This window comes from Oncorhynchus masou, unplaced genomic scaffold, assembly GCF_036934945.1.
Source record: "Oncorhynchus masou masou isolate Uvic2021 unplaced genomic scaffold, UVic_Omas_1.1 unplaced_scaffold_1442, whole genome shotgun sequence".
NCBI classification, from domain to species: domain Eukaryota; kingdom Metazoa; phylum Chordata; class Actinopteri; order Salmoniformes; family Salmonidae; genus Oncorhynchus; species Oncorhynchus masou.
In genome coordinates this window covers 26,951-46,522 of record NW_027004390.1, presented here as the reverse complement: position 1 = coordinate 46,522, position 19,572 = coordinate 26,951, and the positions used below count along the sequence as shown (strand labels likewise).

General features: G+C 50.0%; 1 protein-coding gene across 1 annotated transcript in view; it reads right to left on the bottom strand.

Annotated features, from left to right (window-relative positions):
- The window catches only part of LOC135530863 (liprin-alpha-1-like), a gene marked incomplete at its 5' end in the record, with an annotated part of 71,854 nt that overhangs the window by 27,101 nt on the left and 25,181 nt on the right, over window positions 1-19,572 (bottom strand). Inside the window, 9 exons of the mRNA XM_064959034.1 lie at window positions 735-828; window positions 964-1,142; window positions 1,557-1,681; window positions 2,100-2,129; window positions 13,658-13,883; window positions 14,586-14,812; window positions 17,120-17,270; window positions 17,668-17,750; window positions 18,418-18,480. Coding sequence (XP_064815106.1) covers window positions 735-828; window positions 964-1,142; window positions 1,557-1,681; window positions 2,100-2,129; window positions 13,658-13,883; window positions 14,586-14,812; window positions 17,120-17,270; window positions 17,668-17,750; window positions 18,418-18,480 — 1,178 coding nt within the window. The remainder of the gene's footprint in view (window positions 1-734; window positions 829-963; window positions 1,143-1,556; window positions 1,682-2,099; window positions 2,130-13,657; window positions 13,884-14,585; window positions 14,813-17,119; window positions 17,271-17,667; window positions 17,751-18,417; window positions 18,481-19,572) is intronic.

Below are 19,572 nucleotides of genomic sequence, written 5' to 3'. Positions count from 1 at the left end.
TCTCTACTGTTAACTAGATGGAACCAGTCTCTCTACTGTTAACTAGATGGAACCAGTCCCTCTACTGTTAACTAGACGGAACCAGTCTCTCTACTGTTAACTAGACGGAACCAGTCTACTGTTAACTAGATGGAACCAGTCCCTCTACTGTTAACTAGATGGAACCAGTCCCTCTACTGTTAACTAGACGGAACCAGTCTCTCTACTGTTAACTAGATGGAACCAGTCTCTCTACTGTTAACTAGACGGAACCAGTCTCTCTACTGTTAACTAGACGGAACCAGTCCCTCTACTGTTAACTAGACGGAACCAGTCCCTCTACTGTTAACTAGATGGAACCAGTCCCTACTGTTAACTAGACGGAACCAGTCTCTCTACTGTTAACTAGACGGAACCAGTCTCTCTACTGTTAACTAGACGGAACCAGTCTCTCTACTGTTAACTAGACGGAACCAGTCTCTCTACTGTTAACTAGACGGAACCAGTTCCTCTACTGTTAACTAGACGGAACCAGTCTCTCTACTGTTAACTAGATGGAACCAGTCTCTCTACTGTTAACTAGATGGAACCAGTTCCTCTACTGTTAACTAGATGGAACCAGTTCCTCTACTGTTAACTAGATGGAACCAGTCCCTACTGTTAACTAGATGGAACCAGTCTTCCACCAGTACCACTACTGACGTATCTATGTTGCGTCACTGACAGAAGCGGTGACAAGATGTGGAAACACCTACTTCTTCTGCAGTTTCCTGTTCTTCTCAGCGGGGCCGCCTAGTTTGCCCAGCCCCAGTGCATCCTGGGGAGAGGTCTCTGCCTCGGGGGTACCAGCTGGGAGGAGAGATGGAGGGTCAGAGGTTAAAGTCAGTGCAGGTAGTCCCTTCCTGTTTCAGCTTGTTTTCTTCTGTTTGCTGCCTAATGAACTTGAACCAGCAGGCATGTTTTAGGGGGGGGGGGGGGACTGACCTTGGCTGCCAGGGGACTCCTTGCTCCCTGGGGGGCCTGGTCGACCCTTCTCCTTCTTGCCGAAGAGGCGCCCGATGGAGGACTTGATGCTCTTCTTCTTGGCTGCCTTGTTCAGAGAGTCCTGACTGCTGTTACTGCTGCTGGGGTTACTACCCTGGCCGTCCTGTAGGGTGGTCATACTGAGACAGAGAGAGGAGGGGTGAGAGGAAGAGAGAGAAGGGGGATCGAGAGAGAGAGAGAAGGGGGATCGAGAGAGAGAGAGAAGGGGGATCGAGAGAGAGAGAGAGAAGGGGGATCGAGAGAGAGAGAGAGAAGGGGGATCGAGAGAGAGAGAAGGGGATCGAGAGAGAGAGAAGGGGATCGAGAGAGAGAGAAGGGGATCGAGATGAGCATGAATGCAAAAAGAGATAGAGAGAAAAAGAGACAAAGCGAGGGAGAGAGATGTGGAGAGATAGATTGAAAGATCAGAAACAGAGGGATGAAGGGATGGATGAACGGACAGATAAGAGAATGACAGAAGGAGAGATGGAGAGAAACATGGCTATTGTAGAAAACAGAGTGATATATTGGTTAGGCAGAAAGGGGCTTCCTACCTGCGGATGTCCCTGATGTCCTCATGGCTGGCAGTGTGGCTGGCCCCCTTGTGCAGGCGCATGGAGCGCGGGGTGGTGGGAGGAGACGTCTCACACTGGATTGTGGTCTTGTCGTCCTGGGCAGACTAGACATAACATGGGGACACTCAGTCAGTCACTGTCTTCTAACGGGAAAAGGGGGTTGAGGAGGAGAGCTTTTAAAAAGCGTCTCTTCCCTCTCTGTATTGAGTGGATGAGGAGGACAGAGGAGATGACAGACTAGTTCTTCAACCTAGAAAGAAGAAGATAACCGTCTCCCCTCGCTTTGTGACATGTTCATTTCAGGATGTTCAAGACACTCAGGGTTTGGGAAGTGTAGAGGTGAGACACGCGTGACCGGGGGGGGGGTCAAGGTTTGAGGAAGTTAGGGAGTGTGGGGTTGGGAAGTCACGTATTGGGGGGGGGGGGGTGTAAAGACTAGACTACAGGTTATGGTGGGGAAGGTGCAGGCAGGCAGGGTAGAGGTCAGAGAGAGAGCAGGAACTAGCGTGGTCTCTAGATTACCTTCCTGCGGTGCTTGCGCAGGTCACTAGGCTGAAGCATGGCAGCGGAGGAGGAGAGAAGAGAGGACGTTAGATACACACACTACCAGCAGAACAGAAAGCCCCGCACAGGCACAAACACTACACAAGGTGTGTGTGGAGGGAAAGTGTCTTCCAAGGAGACAGACACCACACAGAGACAGACAGACACACACAGAGACAGACACCCACACACAGAGACAGACAGACAGACACCCAGAGACAGACAGGCACACAGAGACAGACAGACACACACACACACACACCCACACACAGAGACAGACACCCACACACACAGAGACAGACACACACACACAGAGACAGACACCCACACACAGAGACAGACACACACACACACAGAGACAGACACACACACACAGAGACAGACACACACACACAGAGACAGACACACACACACAGAGACAGACACACACACACACACACACACACACACACACACACACACACACACACACAGAGAGACAGACACACACACACAGAGAGACAGACACACACACACAGAGAGACAGACACACACACACACACACAGAGAGACAGACACACACACACACACACAGAGAGACAGACACACACACACACACACAGAGAGACAGACACACACACAGAGACAGACACACACACAGAGACAGACACACACACACAGACAGACACACACACACAGACAGACACACACACACAGACAGACACACACACACACAGACAGACACACACACAGAGACAATCCCCCTACATTACTACATCACTCTACTGTCTCCTCCTACCACCACCCTGCATTACTACATCACTCTACTGTCTTCCCTACATTACTACATCACTCTACTGTCTCCCCCCACCACCCTGCATTACTACATCACTCTACTGTCTCCCCCTACATTACTAAATCACTCTACTGTCTCCTCCTACATTACTACATCACTCTACTGTCTCCTCCTACATTACTACATCACTCTACTATCTCCCCCGCAACCACCACCCTACAGTACTACATCACTCTACTGTCTCCCACTACATTACTAAATCACTCGACTGTCTCCTCCTACCACCACCCTACATTACGACACCACTTTACTATCTCCCCCCTACATTACTACTTCACTCTATTGTCTCCTCCTACCACCACCCTGCATTACTACATCACTCTACTGTCTCCTCCTACCAACACCCTACATTACTACATCACTCTATTGTCTCCCCCCCTACCACCACCCTGCAGTACTACATCACTCTACTGTCTCCCCCTACATTACTACATCACTCTACTGTCTCCTCCTACCACCACCCTGCATTACTACATCACTCTACTGTCTCCCACTACATTACTAAATCACTCTACTGTCTCCTCCTACAACCACCCTGCATTACTACATCACTCTACTGTCTCCCCCTACATTACTACACCACTCTACTGTCTCCTCCTACCACCACCCTACATTACTACATCACTCTACTGTCTCCCCCTACATTACTACATCACTCTACTGTCTCCCCCTACATTACTACATCACTCTACTGTCTCCTCCTACCACCACCCTGCATTACTACATCACTCTACTGTCTCCTCCTACCACCACCCTACATTACTACATCACTCTACTGTCTCCTACCACCACCCTACATTACTACATCACTCTACTGTCTCCTCCTACCACCACCCTACATTACTACATCACTCTACTGTCTCCTCCTACATTACTACATCACTCTACTGTCTCCCCCCTACATTACTACATCACTCTACTGTCTCCCCCTACATTATTACTTCACTCTATTGTCTCCTCCTACCACCACCCTGCATTACTACATCACTCTACTGTCTCCCCCTACCACCACCCTACATTACTACATCACTATTGTCTCCTTCTACCACCACCCTGCATTACTACATCACTCTACTGTCTCCTCCTACCACCACCCTAAATTACTACATCACTCTACTGTCTCCTCCTACCACCACCCTGCATTACTACATCACCCTACTGTCTCCCCCCTACATTTCTACTGTCTCCCCCCTACCACCACCCTGCATTACTACATCACTCTACTGTCTCCTCCTACCACCACCCTACATTACTACATCACTCTACTGTCTCCTCCTACCACCACCCTGCATTACTACATCACCCTACTGTCTCCCCCTACATTTCTACTGTCTCCCCCCTACCACCACCCTGCATTACTACATCACTCTACTGTCTCCTCCTACCACCACCCTACATTACTACATCACTCTACTGTCTCCCCCTACCACCACCCTACATTACTACATCACTCTACTGTCTCCTCCTACATTACTACATCACTCTACTGTCTCCCCCCTACCACCACCCAGCATTACTACATCACTCTACTGTCTCCCCCTACATTACTACATCACTCTACTGTCTCCCTCTACATTACTACATCACTCCACTGTCTCCTCCTACCACCACCCTACATTACTACATCACTCTACTGTCTCCCCCTACCACCACCCTACATTACTACATCACTCTACTGTCTCCCCCTACATTACTACATCACTCTACTGTCTCCTCCTACCACCACCCTGCATTACTACATCACTCTACTGTCTCCTGCTACCACCACCCTGCATTACTACATCACTCTACTGTCTCCCCCTACATTACTACATCACTCTACTGTCTCCTCCTACCACCACCCTACATTACTACATCACTCTACTGTCTCCTCCTACATTACTACATCACTCTACTGTCTCCCCCCTACATTACTACATCACTCTGTCTCCCCCTACATTACTACATCACTCTACTGTCTCCTCCTACCACCACCCTGCATTACTACATCACTCTACTGTCTCCTCCTACCACCACCCTGCATTACTACATCACTCTACTGTCTCCCCCTACATTACTACATCACTCTACTGTCTCCCCCTACATTACTACATCAATCTACTGTCTCCCCCCTACCACCACCCTGCATTACTACATCACTCTACTGTCTCCTCCTACCACCACCCTACATTACTACATCACTCTACTGTCTCCTCCTACATTACTACATCACTCCACTGTCTCCTCCTACCACCACCCTACATTACTACATCACTCTACTGTCTCCTCCTACCACCACCCTACATTACTACATCACTCTACTGTCTCCTCCTACCACCACCCTACATTACTACATTACTCTACTGTCTCCCCCTACCACCACCCTACATTACTACATCACTCTACTGTCTCCCCCTACCACCACCCTGCATTACTACATCACTCTACTGTCTCCTCCTACCACCACCCTGCATTACTACATCACTCTACTGTCTCCTCCTACCACCACCCTACATTGCTACATCACTCTACTGTCTCCTCCTACATTACTACATCACTCTACTGTCTCCCCCCTACCACCACCCTGCATTACTACATCACTCTACTGTCTCCCCCTACCACCACCCTGCATTACTACATCACTCTACTGTCTCCCCCTACCACCACCCTACATTACTACATCACTTTACTGTCTCCTACCACCACCCTGCATTACTACATCACTCTACTGTTTCCTCCCCTACCACCACCCTACATTACTACATCACTCTACTGTCTCCTCCTACCACCACCCTGCATTACTACATCACTCTACTGTCTCCTCCTACCACCACCCTGCATTACTACATCACTCTACTGTCTCCCCCTACATTACTACATCACTCTACTGTCTCCCCCCTACATTACTACATCAATCTACTGTCTCCCCCCTACCACCACCCTGCATTACTACATCACTCTACTGTCTCCTCCTACCACCACCCTACATTACTACATCACTCTACTGTCTCCTCCTACATTACTACATCACTCTACTGTCTCCTGCTACCACCACCCTACATTACTACATCACTCTACTGTCTCCCCCTACATTACTACATCACTCTACTGTCTCCCCCTACATTACTACATCACTCTACTGTCTCCCCCTACATTACTACATCACTCCACTGTCTCCTCCTACCACCACCCTACATTATTACATCACTCTACTGTCTCCTCCTACCACCACCCTACATTACTACATCACTCTACTGTCTCCCCCTACATTACTACATCACTCTACTGTCTCCCTCTACATTACTACATCACTCCACTGTCTCCTCCTACCACCACCCTACATTATTACATCACTCTACTGTCTCCTCCTACCACCACCCTACATTACTACATCACTCTACTGTCTCCTCCTACCACCACCCTACATTACTACATCACTCTACTGTCTCCTGCTACCACGACCCTACATTACTACATCACTCTACTGTCTCCCCCTACCACCACCCTGCATTACTACATCACTCTACTGTCTCCTCCTACCACCACCCTGCATTACTACATCACTCTACTGTCTCCTCCTACCACCACCCTACATTACTACATCACTCTACTGTCTCCTCCTACATTACTACATCACTCTACTGTCTCCCCCCTACCACCACCCTGCATTACTACATCACTCTACTGTCTCCCCGTACCACCACCCTGCATTACTACATCACTCTACTGTCTCCCCCTACCACCACCCTACATTACTACATCACTTTACTGTCTCCTACCACCACCCTGCATTACTACATCACTCTACTGTTTCCTCCCCTACCACCACCCTACATTACTACATCACTCTACTGTCTCCTCCTACCACCACCCTGCATTACTACATCACTCTACTGTCTCCTCCTACCACCACCCTGCATTACTACATCACTCTACTGTCTCCTCCTACCAACACCCTACATTACTACATCACTCTATTGTCTCCCCCCCTACCACCACCCTGCAGTACTACATCACTCTACTGTCTCCCCCTACATTACTACATCACTACTGTCTCCTCCTACCACCACCCTGCATTACTACATCACTCTACTGTCTCCCACTACATTACTAAATCACTCTACTGTCTCCTCCTACAACCACCCTGCATTACTACATCACTCTACTGTCTCCCCCTACATTACTACACCACTCTACTGTCTCCTCCTACCACCACCCTACATTACTACATCACTCTACTGTCTCCCCCTACATTACTACATCACTCTACTGTCTCCCCCTACATTACTACATCACTCTACTGTCTCCTCCTACCACCACCCTGCATTACTACATCACTCTACTGTCTCCTCCTACCACCACCCTACATTACTACATCACTCTACTGTCTCCTACCACCACCCTACATTACTACATCACTCTACTGTCTCCTCCTACCACCACCCTACATTACTACATCACTCTACTGTCTCCTCCTACATTACTACATCACTCTACTGTCTCCCCCCTACATTACTACATCACTCTACTGTCTCCCCCTACATTACTACTTCACTCTATTGTCTCCTCCTACCACCACCCTGCATTACTACATCACTCTACTGTCTCCCCCTACCACCACCCTACATTACTACATCACTATTGTCTCCTTCTACCACCACCCTGCATTACTACATCACTCTACTGTCTCCTCCTACCACCACCCTACATTACTACATCACTCTACTGTCTCCTCCTACCACCACCCTGCATTACTACATCACCCTACTGTCTCCCCCCTACATTTCTACTGTCTCCCCCCTACCACCACCCTGCATTACTACATCACTCTACTGTCTCCTCCTACCACCACCCTACATTACTACATCACTCTACTGTCTCCTCCTACCACCACCCTGCATTACTACATCACCCTACTGTCTCCCCCCTACATTTCTACTGTCTCCCCCCTACCACCACCCTGCATTACTACATCACTCTACTGTCTCCTCCTACCACCACCCTACATTACTACATCACTCTACTGTCTCCTCCTACATTACTACATCACTCTACTGTCTCCCCCCTACCACCACCCAGCATTACTACATCACTCTACTGTCTCCCCCTACATTACTACATCACTCTACTGTCTCCCTCTACATTACTACATCACTCCACTGTCTCCTCCTACCACCACCCTACATTACTACATCACTCTACTGTCTCCCCCTACCACCACCCTACATTACTACATCACTCTACTGTCTCCCCCTACATTACTACATCACTCTACTGTCTCCTCCTACCACCACCCTGCATTACTACATCACTCTACTGTCTCCTGCTACCACCACCCTGCATTACTACATCACTCTACTGTCTCCCCCTACATTACTACATCACTCTACTGTCTCCTCCTACCACCACCCTACATTACTACATCACTCTACTGTCTCCTCCTACATTACTACATCACTCTACTGTCTCCCCCCTACATTACTACATCACTCTGTCTCCCCCTACATTACTACATCACTCTACTGTCTCCTCCTACCACCACCCTGCATTACTACATCACTCTACTGTCTCCTCCTACCACCACCCTGCATTACTACATCACTCTACTGTCTCCCCCTACATTACTACATCACTCTACTGTCTCCCCCCTACATTACTACATCACTCCACTGTCTCCTCCTACCACCACCCTACATTACTACATCACTCTACTGTCTCCTCCTACCACCACCCTACATTACTACATCACTCTACTGTCTCCTCCTACCACCACCCTACATTACTACATTACTCTACTGTCTCCCCCTACCACCACCCTACATTACTACATCACTCTACTGTCTCCCCCTACCACCACCCTGCATTACTACATCACTCTACTGTCTCCTCCTACCACCACCCTGCATTACTACATCACTCTACTGTCTCCTCCTACCACCACCCTACATTGCTACATCACTCTACTGTCTCCTCCTACATTACTACATCACTCTACTGTCTCCCCCATACCACCACCCTGCATTACTACATCACTCTACTGTCTCCCCCTACCACCACCCTGCATTACTACATCACTCTACTGTCTCCCCCTACCACCACCCTACATTACTACATCACTTTACTGTCTCCTACCACCACCCTGCATTACTACATCACTCTACTGTTTCCTCCCCTACCACCACCCTACATTACTACATCACTCTACTGTCTCCTCCTACCACCACCCTGCATTACTACATCACTCTACTGTCTCCTCCTACCACCACCCTGCATTACTACATCACTCTACTGTCTCCCCCTACATTACTACATCACTCTACTGTCTCCCCCCTACATTACTACATCAATCTACTGTCTCCCCCTACCACCACCCTGCATTACTACATCACTCTACTGTCTCCTCCTACCACCACCCTACATTACTACATCACTCTACTGTCTCCTCCTACATTACTACATCACTCTACTGTCTCCCCCCTACCACCACCCAGCATTACTACATCACTCTACTGTCTCCCCCTACATTACTACATCACTCTACTGTCTCCCTCTACATTACTACATCACTCCACTGTCTCCTCCTACCACCACCCTACATTATTACATCACTCTACTGTCTCCTCCTACCACCACCCTACATTACTACATCACTCTACTGTCTCCTCCTACCACCACCCTACATTACTACATCACTCTACTGTCTCCTGCTACCACGACCCTACATTACTACATCACTCTACTGTCTCCCCCTACCACCACCCTGCATTACTACATCACTCTACTGTCTCCTCCTACCACCACCCTGCATTACTACATCACTGTCTCCTGCTACCACCACCCTACATTACTACATCACTCTACTGTCTCCTCCTACATTACTACATCACTCTACTGTCTCCCCCTACCACCACCCTGCATTACTACATCACTCTACTGTCTCCCGTACCACCACCCTGCATTACTACATCACTCTACTGTCTCCCCCTACCACCACCCTACATTACTACATCACTTTACTGTCTCCTACCACCACCCTGCATTACTACATCACTCTACTGTTTCCTCCCCTACCACCACCCTACATTACTACATCACTCTACTGTCTCCTCCTACCACCACCCTGCATTACTACATCACTCTACTGTCTCCTCCTACCACCACCCTGCATTACTACATCACTCTACTGTCTCCTCCTACCACCACCCTACATTACTACATCACTCTACTGTCTCCTCCTAAATTACTACATCACTCTACTGTCTCCCCCCTACCACCACCCTGCATTACTACATCACTCTACTGTCTCCCGCTACATTACTACATCACTCTACTGTCTCCCTCTACATTACTACATTACTACATCACTCTACTGTCTCCTCCCACCACCACCCTGCATTACTACATCACTCTACTGTCTCCTGCTACCACGACCCTGCATTACTACATCACTCTACTGTCTCCCCCTACATTACTACATCACTCTACTGTCTCCTCCTACCACCACCCTACATTACTACATCACTCTACTGTCTCCTCCTACCACCACCCTACATTACTACATCACTCTACTGTCTCCTCCTACCACCACCCTGCATTACTACATCACTCTACTGTCTCCCCCTACCACCACCCTACATTACTACATCACTTTACTGTCTCCTCCTACCACCACCCTGCATTACTACATCACTCTACTGTCTCCTCCTACCACCACCCTGCATTACTACATCACTCTACTGTCTCCTCCTACCACCACCCTACATTACTACATCACTCTACTGTCTCCTCCTACCACCACCCTACATTACTACATCACTCTACTGTCTCCTGCTACCACCACCCTACATTACTACATCACTCTACTGTCTCCCCCTACATTACTACATCACTCTACTGTCTCCCCCTACATTACTACATCACTCTACTGTCTCCCCCTACATTACTACATCACTCTACTGTCTCCCCCTACATTACTACATCACTCTACTGTCTCCCCCTACATTACTACATCACTCTACTGTCTCCTCCTACCACCACCCTACATTACTACATCACTCTACTGTCTCCTCCTACCACCACCCTACATTACTACATCACTCTACTGTCTCCTCCTACCACCACCCTACATTACTACATCACTCTACTGTCTCCCCCTACATTACTACATCACTCTACTGTCTCCTCCTACATTACTACATCACTCTACTGTAGTCTGTCCACATTCAAACATACACAGTCTGAAATCTGGGGAAATCACACTGAGGTCAAAGAGGAGGGAGCAGAGTGAAACCACTGCAAAACACACTCCGGGAGGGGTTCAGTCTGCTCGTAGCTAATGGCTGAGCTACTGCTTTATGGGGTCGCTCTCACACAGCGACCGTGCCCTCACACATGGGTGTTCTTTAAAAAAAAAAAACATTTGATTATTAATTGGTTTAAGTTGATACAGAAAATGAAAACACACAACAGACTGTTTACCTAAAGGATCAGGACTGTTTACCTAAAGGAACGGGCCTGGGTAGTGTTCAGGGGGCACAACATGAAGAAAACCAGCATCAACGTGTCCAATTTTGAAATGTTTTGCCACGGTCTGCCCTACTGAACACAACCTGTGGTAATAATATTTGACTCGTGTCATGTGACAGGGGAGTGAGGCAGCCAGGGATATGGGACTCGTGTCATATGACAGGGGAGTGAGGCAGCCAGGGATATGGGACTCGTGTCATGTGACAGGGGAGTGAGGCAGCCAGGGATATGGGACTCGTGTCATGTGACAGGGGAGTGAGGCAGCCAGGGATATGGGACTCGTGTCATGTGACAGGGGAGTGAGGCAGCCAGGGATATGGGACTCGTGTCATGTGACAGGGGAGTGAGGCAGCCAGGGATATGGGACTCGTGTCATGTGACAGGGGTGTGAGGCAGCCAGGGTTGATGTGCCCCTGCATGCCTTTTCTCCAGCTTGGCATCTCTAGAGTAAATAAACAAATGGAGTTGCAGCACATATTTCCACAGAAGGTTCTCCTCGTCCTGCTCCGAACACAGGAAGAGATAAGAGAACCGGGAAGGGGGAGGGGGTGAGGGGGAGGACAGAACTCAAACTCAGAACTTAATCAAGCTGAGGGGAAAAGACCTCATTTAACTCTGTCGTGTCTGAAATGAAGTCTGATATTGAGCACAAGGCTCTACTTTAACTGATATCAAAACCAACAGCCATTGTGTCTGGCGTGTGATGTGCCAACAGCCATTCTGTCTGGCGTGTGATGAGGTTACAGCTAAAACAGTTTTTACATTCGCTCTGCATCTTCATTGGTTAAGGTAACTGCCTGATCTTTTTCTGAAGTCCAATGGGGGCCCAGCATTCTAAGACAAAAGCACAAGCATTTTGCTACACCCCACAAGCATTTCGCTACACTCGCATTAACATCTGCTAACCATGTGTATGTGACAAATAAATTTGATTTAGACAACTTCAAAACCCTCCCATGGGAGGCTAGTGAACAGCTAGTGATTACTGTGTGGCCCCAGATGGACCGTGGGACAGGGGGCGGTGTGTGTGAGTGCGACCCCAGGCTGACTGAACCCTGCCTGGGGAAGAGAGGAGGACGGTAGGGGGTGGTACCTGGAAGTAGCATGGAGCATAGCTACAGGCAGGGGGGGCAGGTAAGCTAATGCTAGCAGCAGGGTAGGGCAGGTAAGCTACTGTCTGCTGGTGGGACAGGGACCTCTGGATCACATAGGGGTTATAGAGGTAGTGCTGGGGGAACACAGGTACAGATTACACACACACACACACACACGCGTCACCTACCAAATACAAAACGCCAAACTAGCAGCTGGTTACATGAACGTGTCAGAAACACCGAACGGATGAAAACATTTGATTGTAACAGACACAGATCAACAACACAGATCTCCTGTGGACTAGTATGAACAGGGGATGGTATTATGATCCAATAATGACACATGACAGTTAGTGAAGCTAAAGGAATGGAGAGAGAGAGAGAGCAGAAATGAGATAGACAAGGGAAGGAAGACGAGGTCATCCTAGGGGAGGGCGAGGTCATCCTAGGGGAGGGCGAGGTCATCCTAGGGGAGGGCGCGGTCATCCTAGGGGAGGGCGCGGTCATCCTAGGGGAGGGCGAGGTCATCCTAGGGGAGGGCGAGGTCATCCTAGGGGAGGGCGAGGTCATCCTAGGGGAGGGCGAGGTCATCCTAGGGGAGGGCGAGGTCATCCTAGGGGAGGGCGAGGTCATCCTAGGGGAGGGCGAGGTCATCCTAGGGGAGGGCGAGGTCATCCTAGGGGAGGGCGAGGTCATCCTAGGGGAGGGCGAGGTCATCCTAGGGGAGGGCGAGGTCATCCTAGAGGAGGGCGAGGTCATCCTAGGGGAGGGCGAGGTCATTCTAGGGGAGGGCGAGGTCATTCTAGGGGAGGATGATTGAAAGGCTGCTTGTTTCAGAGAGGAAGAAAGAGGAGCTGGTTGATCAACATGGATGGACTGAAGCTGAATGAGTAAAAGGAGACTGACGATGGATGGAGTGTTGGGCCCAATCTCAAATCCCCTCTAAACCCTACGCCCTGCACCCTACTCCCTTGTGGAGAACAGAGGATATAACGAGCGTAGGTAATATGATGAGAGCTCCACTTGTTCTCTGATAGGCTAGTTGGAACTTCCACCAATCAAATCCTCTCAGATCTCCACAAGGGCATAGGTCTGTCTCTCACCAGGGTCATGACTCCCATGCGGTCCACCTCTCGGTTGGGGCTGCGGTTGGGGATGCGTCGCGGGGTGGAGGAGCCTGAGCCGGGGGGCGACGAGCCCCCCATGGAGGAGGGGGGGATGGAGCTCATGGAGCGGAAGCGGCTGGCCCCCAGGCTGTCCCCGCTGCCCACACGGCTCTCCATCTCCTCTGCCAGCATGGCTGTGTTCTCCTTCTCCTCCTGAATCATCCTGGAGGGGGAGAGGAGAGAGACGGGGGAGAGGAGAGAGAAGGGGGAGAGGAGAGAGAAGGGGGAGAGGAGAGAGAAGGGGGAGAGGAGAGAGAAGGGGGAGAGGAGAGAGAAGGGGGAGAGAGAGGAGAGACGGTGGAGAGAGAGGAGAGACGGGGGAGGAGAGAGACGGGGGAGAGGAGAGAAGGGGGAGAGGAGAGACGGGGGAGAGGAGAGACGGGGGAGAGGAGAGACGGGGGAGAGGAGAGACGGGGGAGAGGAGAGACGGGGGGAGAGGAGAGACGGGGGAGAGGAGAGACGGGGGAGAGGAGAGACGGGGGAGAGGAGAGACGGGGGAGAGGAGAGACGGGGGAGAGGAGAGACGGGGGAGAGGAGAGACGGGGAGAGGAGAGACGGGGGAGAGGAGAGACGGGGGAGACGGGCAAGAGAAAGCGAGGAGAGGGAGAGCGAGGAGAGGGAGAGCGAGGAGAGGGAGAGCGAGGAGAGGGAGAGCGAGGAGAGGGAGAGCGAGGAGAGGGAGAGGGAGGAGTGGGAGAGCGAGGAGAGGGAGGAGAGGGAGAGCGAGGTGTTAGTGCTAGCATCTCCTTGTTTTCTCTAAAATAAAAAAAGGAAAATGTTGCTCAACAGATTACCAGAATGACATCTCCAGAATGATGTTGAAATACATCCAACATGCTGATAGCAGGGGTGCGTGTGTGTGTACCTGATCTCGTTGTTGATGGCGTCCAGCTGCTCCTGCAGCATGAGGGCCAGGGTCTGAGCGTCGGCCTGGCCGGCAGGGGACAGCAGGTCCACGGAGCTGAAGATGGTCTCGCGCTCGTCGTCCTCCAGGTCTGACGTCTCCAGGTCAGACTCAAACGCCTGAGCAACGTTGGCCAGAACATTAGCCTGCTGCACACGCTCCCACTCCTGTTCATTCAGAGTCTGGACCTGAGGAGAGAAGGGGGGAGAGAGAGAAAGAGAGAAGGGGGGGGGGGTAGGGAGGGAGGGAGGGAGGGAGAAGGGAGGGATGGAGAAGTGAGTGAGTGAGAAGTGAGTGAGTAGGGAGTGAGAAGGGAGTGAGAAGGGAGAGAGAAGGGAGAGAGAAGGGAGTGAGTGAGCGAGAAGGGAGTGAGTGAGAAGTGAGTGAGGGAGAAGTGAGTGAGTAGGGAGTGAGAAGGGAGTGAGAAGGGAGAGAGAAGGGAGAGAGAAGGGAGTGAGTGAGCGAGAAGGGAGTGAGGGAGAAGGGAGTGAGTAGGGAGGGAGAAGGGAGTGAGTAGGGAGTGAGAAGGGAGAGAGAAGGGAGTGAGTGAGCGAGAAGGGAGTGAGTGAGAGAGAAGGGAGTGAGTGAGAGAGAGAGAAGAGAGTGAGAGAGAGAGAAGAGAGTGAGTGAGAGAGAAGAGAGTGAGTGAGAGAGAAGGGAGTGAGGGAGAGAGAAGGGAGTGAGGGAGAGAGAAGGGAGTGAGGGAGAGAGAAGGGAGTGAGGGAGAGAGAAGGGAGTGAGGGAGAGAGAAGGGAGAGAGAAGGGAGTGAGGGAGAAGGGAGTGAGTGAGGAGTGAGTGAGTGAGGAGTGAGTGAGTGAGGAGTGAGTGAGTAGTGAGTGAGAAGCGAGGGAGCGAGGGAGGGAGAGGAAGGAAAGGTTACAGAGAAAGTTAGCCTAACCGTATCATAGAGTCCAGGATACCTTTAAGCCATGTTCTGTAAAACACTCCACAGTAATGACTACAGACCAACACTATCAAATCAACCTCTCATTATTATGGTGGTCTTCACTCTGACTTACATGTCTCTGATGTCCAGAGAGGAAGCAGAGAGAGAGAGAGAGAGAGAGAGAGAGAACACCATCAGATACAGAACAAATGAGAGGGAAGGAGAGAGAGAGAGAGAGAGAGAGAGAACACCATCAGATACAGAACAAATGAGAGAGAGAGAGAACACCATCAGATACAGAACAAATGAGAGAGAGAGAGAGAGAGAACACCATCAGATACAGAACAAATGAGAGGGAAGGAGAGAGAGAACACCATCAGATACAGAACAAATGAGAGGGAAGGAGAGAGAGAGAACACCATCAGATACAGAACAAATGAGAGAGAGAGAGAGAGAGAGAGAACACCATCAGATACAGAACAAATGAGAGGGAAGGAGAGAGAGAACACCATCAGATACAGAACAAATGAGAGGGAAGGAGAGAGAGAGAACACCATCAGATACAGAACAAATGAGAGGGAAAGAGAGAGAGAGAACACCATCAGATACAGAACAAATGAGAGGGAAAGAGAGAGAACACCATCAGATACAGAACAAATGAGAGGGAAGGAGAGAGAACACCATCAGATACAGAACAAATGAGAGGGAAGGAGAGAGAGACAGAACACCATCAGATACAGAACAAATGAGAGGGAAGGAGAGAGAGAGAGAGAACACCATCAGATACAGAACAAATGAGAGGGAAGGAGAGAGAGAACACCATCAGATACAGAACAAATGAGAGGGAAGGAGAGAGAGAGAGAGAGAGAGAGAGAGAGAACACCATCAGATATAGAACAAATGAGAGGGAAGGAGAGAGAGAGAGAGAACACCATCAGATACAGAACAAATGAGAGGGAAGGAGAGAGAGAGAGAGAGAGAGAGAGAGAGAGAGAACACCATCAGATATAGAACAAATGAGAGGGAAGGAGAGAGAGAGAGAGAACACCATCAGATACAGAACAAATGAGAGGGAAGGAGAGAGAGAACACCATCAGATACAGAACAAATGAGAGGGAAGGAGAGAGAGAGAGAGAGAGAGAGAGAGAGAGAGAACACCATCAGATATAGAACAAATGAGAGGGAAGGAGAGAGAGAGAGAGAACACCATCAGATACAGAACAAATGAGAGGGAAGGAGAGAGAGAACACCATCAGATACAGAACAAATGAGAGGGAAGGAGAGAGAGAGAGAGAGAGAGAGAGAGAACACCATCAGATACAGAACAAATGAGAGGGAAGGAGAGAGAGAGAGAGAGAGAACACCATCAGATACAGAACAAATGAGAGGGAAGGAGAGAGAGAGAACACCATCAGATACAGAACAAATGAGAGGGACGGAGACAGACAACAGTTTGTGGGCCGGAGATGACTTCAACACAGACAATAGATATCTGAGCTGAATGATCTAGAACATCAGTATCTAGATCCACCAGACAGACAGACACCAGCTGTCAATATTCCATTTAAACTGTCCCTCACTAGGACACACACGGCTGCGGGGGTTCACCTTGGAGGGTTCGTCCCGTAGCGCAGCGAGACGCCCCTTCTGGGGCCGCCTCAGCACCAGCGCGCTGCCGTAGTGGTCCGAGTGGCTGTCCATCATGGAGGAGGCCGACACCGGGTACCGGAAGTCTGGGGTGCTGCCTTGGTGAGACCGCCTGAGAGCGCACATACATCACACACACATACATCACACACACACACACACACATCACACATCACACACACACACACACACACACACACACATCACATCACACACGCAAGGACAGACATGCAACACACACACACACATACATCACACACACATACATACATCACACACACACATACATCACACATCACACACACACACACACATCACACACACACACACACATCACATCACACACGCAAGGACAGACATGCAACACACACACACACATACATCATACATCACACACACACAAAATAGATCAATCACAAAGAAATAAGGTGGACAGAGAGGCCAGAGCACTGGCCAATCATGTGTGGGCCAGAGTCCAGGGCAGCCAATGAGAAAGCTGATTATTTTACCCATGGTGCAGCAGTGAGTTGCTCCTGTTCCTGCCTTGCTCGTTCTCCGCCCGCATCGTCTCAATCTGGATCAATAGCTGCTCCTGAAGGAGGGAGAGAGGGGGGAGGAAGAGAGGGAAGGAGGGGGAGAGGGAGGAGGAAGAGAGGGAGGGGGAGGGATAGAGGGGGAGGAAGAGAGGGAGGGGGAGGAAGTGGGGGAAGGAGGGGGAGAGGGGGTGGAAGAGGGGGACGGAGGAGGAGAGGGAGGGAGAGAGGGGGGAGGAAGAGGGGAGAGGAAGAGAGGAGGAGAGGAAGAGGGGGAAAGAAGGGGGGAAGAGGGGAGGGAAGAGAGAGAAGGGGGAAGGAAGCGGGGGAAGGAAGCGGGGGAAGGAAGCGGGGGAAGGAAGCAGGGGAAGGAAGCAGGGGAAGGAAGCAGGGGAAGGAAGCAGGGGAAGGAAGCAGGGGAAGGAAGCAGGGGGGGAGGGAGGGGGAGAGGGAGAGAGGAGGAGGAGAGGAAGAGGGGGAGAGAAGGGGGGAAGAGAGGGAAGGAAAGAGAGAGGGAGGGAGGAGAGAGGGAGGGGTAGGAAGAGAGGGAAGGAGGGGGAGAGGGAGGAGAGAAGGGGTAGGAAGAGAGGGAAGCAGGGTGAGAGAGGGAGAGAGAGGGGAGAAAGACAGACATGAGGAGTGTCATTGGCAATGAGAATCCAAACACAGCGATGACAACTCTCCAGTTGTTCAGAGGAGACAGCAGCCAGAGTCAACAGTCCTTACCTTCTCATGGTGTGTTTCCTCAACCAGCTTCTTACTGTGCTCCAGATCTCTGATCAGGCCGTTCTGGTGGAGGACAGACAGCACATGGAGAATCAGCACAGCATTGTCCCAGATTGGTTCAGCTATAGATAATGACCACAGCATTGTCCCAGCTATAGATAATGACCACAGCATTGTCTCAGCTATAGATAATGACCACAGCATTGTCTCAGCTATAGATAATGACCACAGCATTGTCTCAGCTATAGATAATGACCACAGCATTGTCTCCGCTATAGATAATGACCACAGCATTGTCTCCGCTATAGATAATGACCACAGCATTGTCTCCGCTATAGATAATGACCACAGCATTGTCTCCGCTATAGATAATGACCACAGCATTGTCTCAGCTATAGATAATGACCACAGCATTGTCTCAGCTATAGATAACGACCACAGCATTGTCTCCGCTATAGATAATGACCACAGCATTGTCTCCGCTATAGATAATGACCACAGCATTGTCTCAGCTATAGATAATGACCACAGCATTGTCTCAGCTATAGATAATGACCACAGCATTGTCTCCGCTATAGATAATGACCACAGCATTGTCTCCGCTATAGATAATGACCACAGCATTGTCTCCGCTATAGATAATGACCACAGCATTGTCTCCGCTATAGATAATGACCACAGCATTGTCTCAGCTATAGATAACGACCACAGCATTGTCTCAGCTATAGATAACGACCACAGCATTGTCTCCGCTATAGATAATGACCACAGCATTGTCTCCGCTATAGATAATGACCACAGCATTGTCTCCGTTATAGATAATGACCACAGCATTGTCTCCGCTATAGATAATGACCACAGCATTGTCTCCGCTATAGATAATGACCACAGCATTGTCTCCGCTATAGATAATGACCACAGCATTGTCTCAGCTATAGATAATGACCACAGCATTGTCTCAGCTATAGATAATGACCACAGCATTGTCTCAGCTATAGATAACGACCACAGCATTGTCTCAGCTATAGATAATGACCACATCACGGTCTCAGCTATAGATAATGACCACAGCATTGTCTCAGCTTGGTTCAGCTATAGATAATGACCACAGCATTGTCTCAGCTTGGTTCAGCTATAGATAATGACCACAAGCAT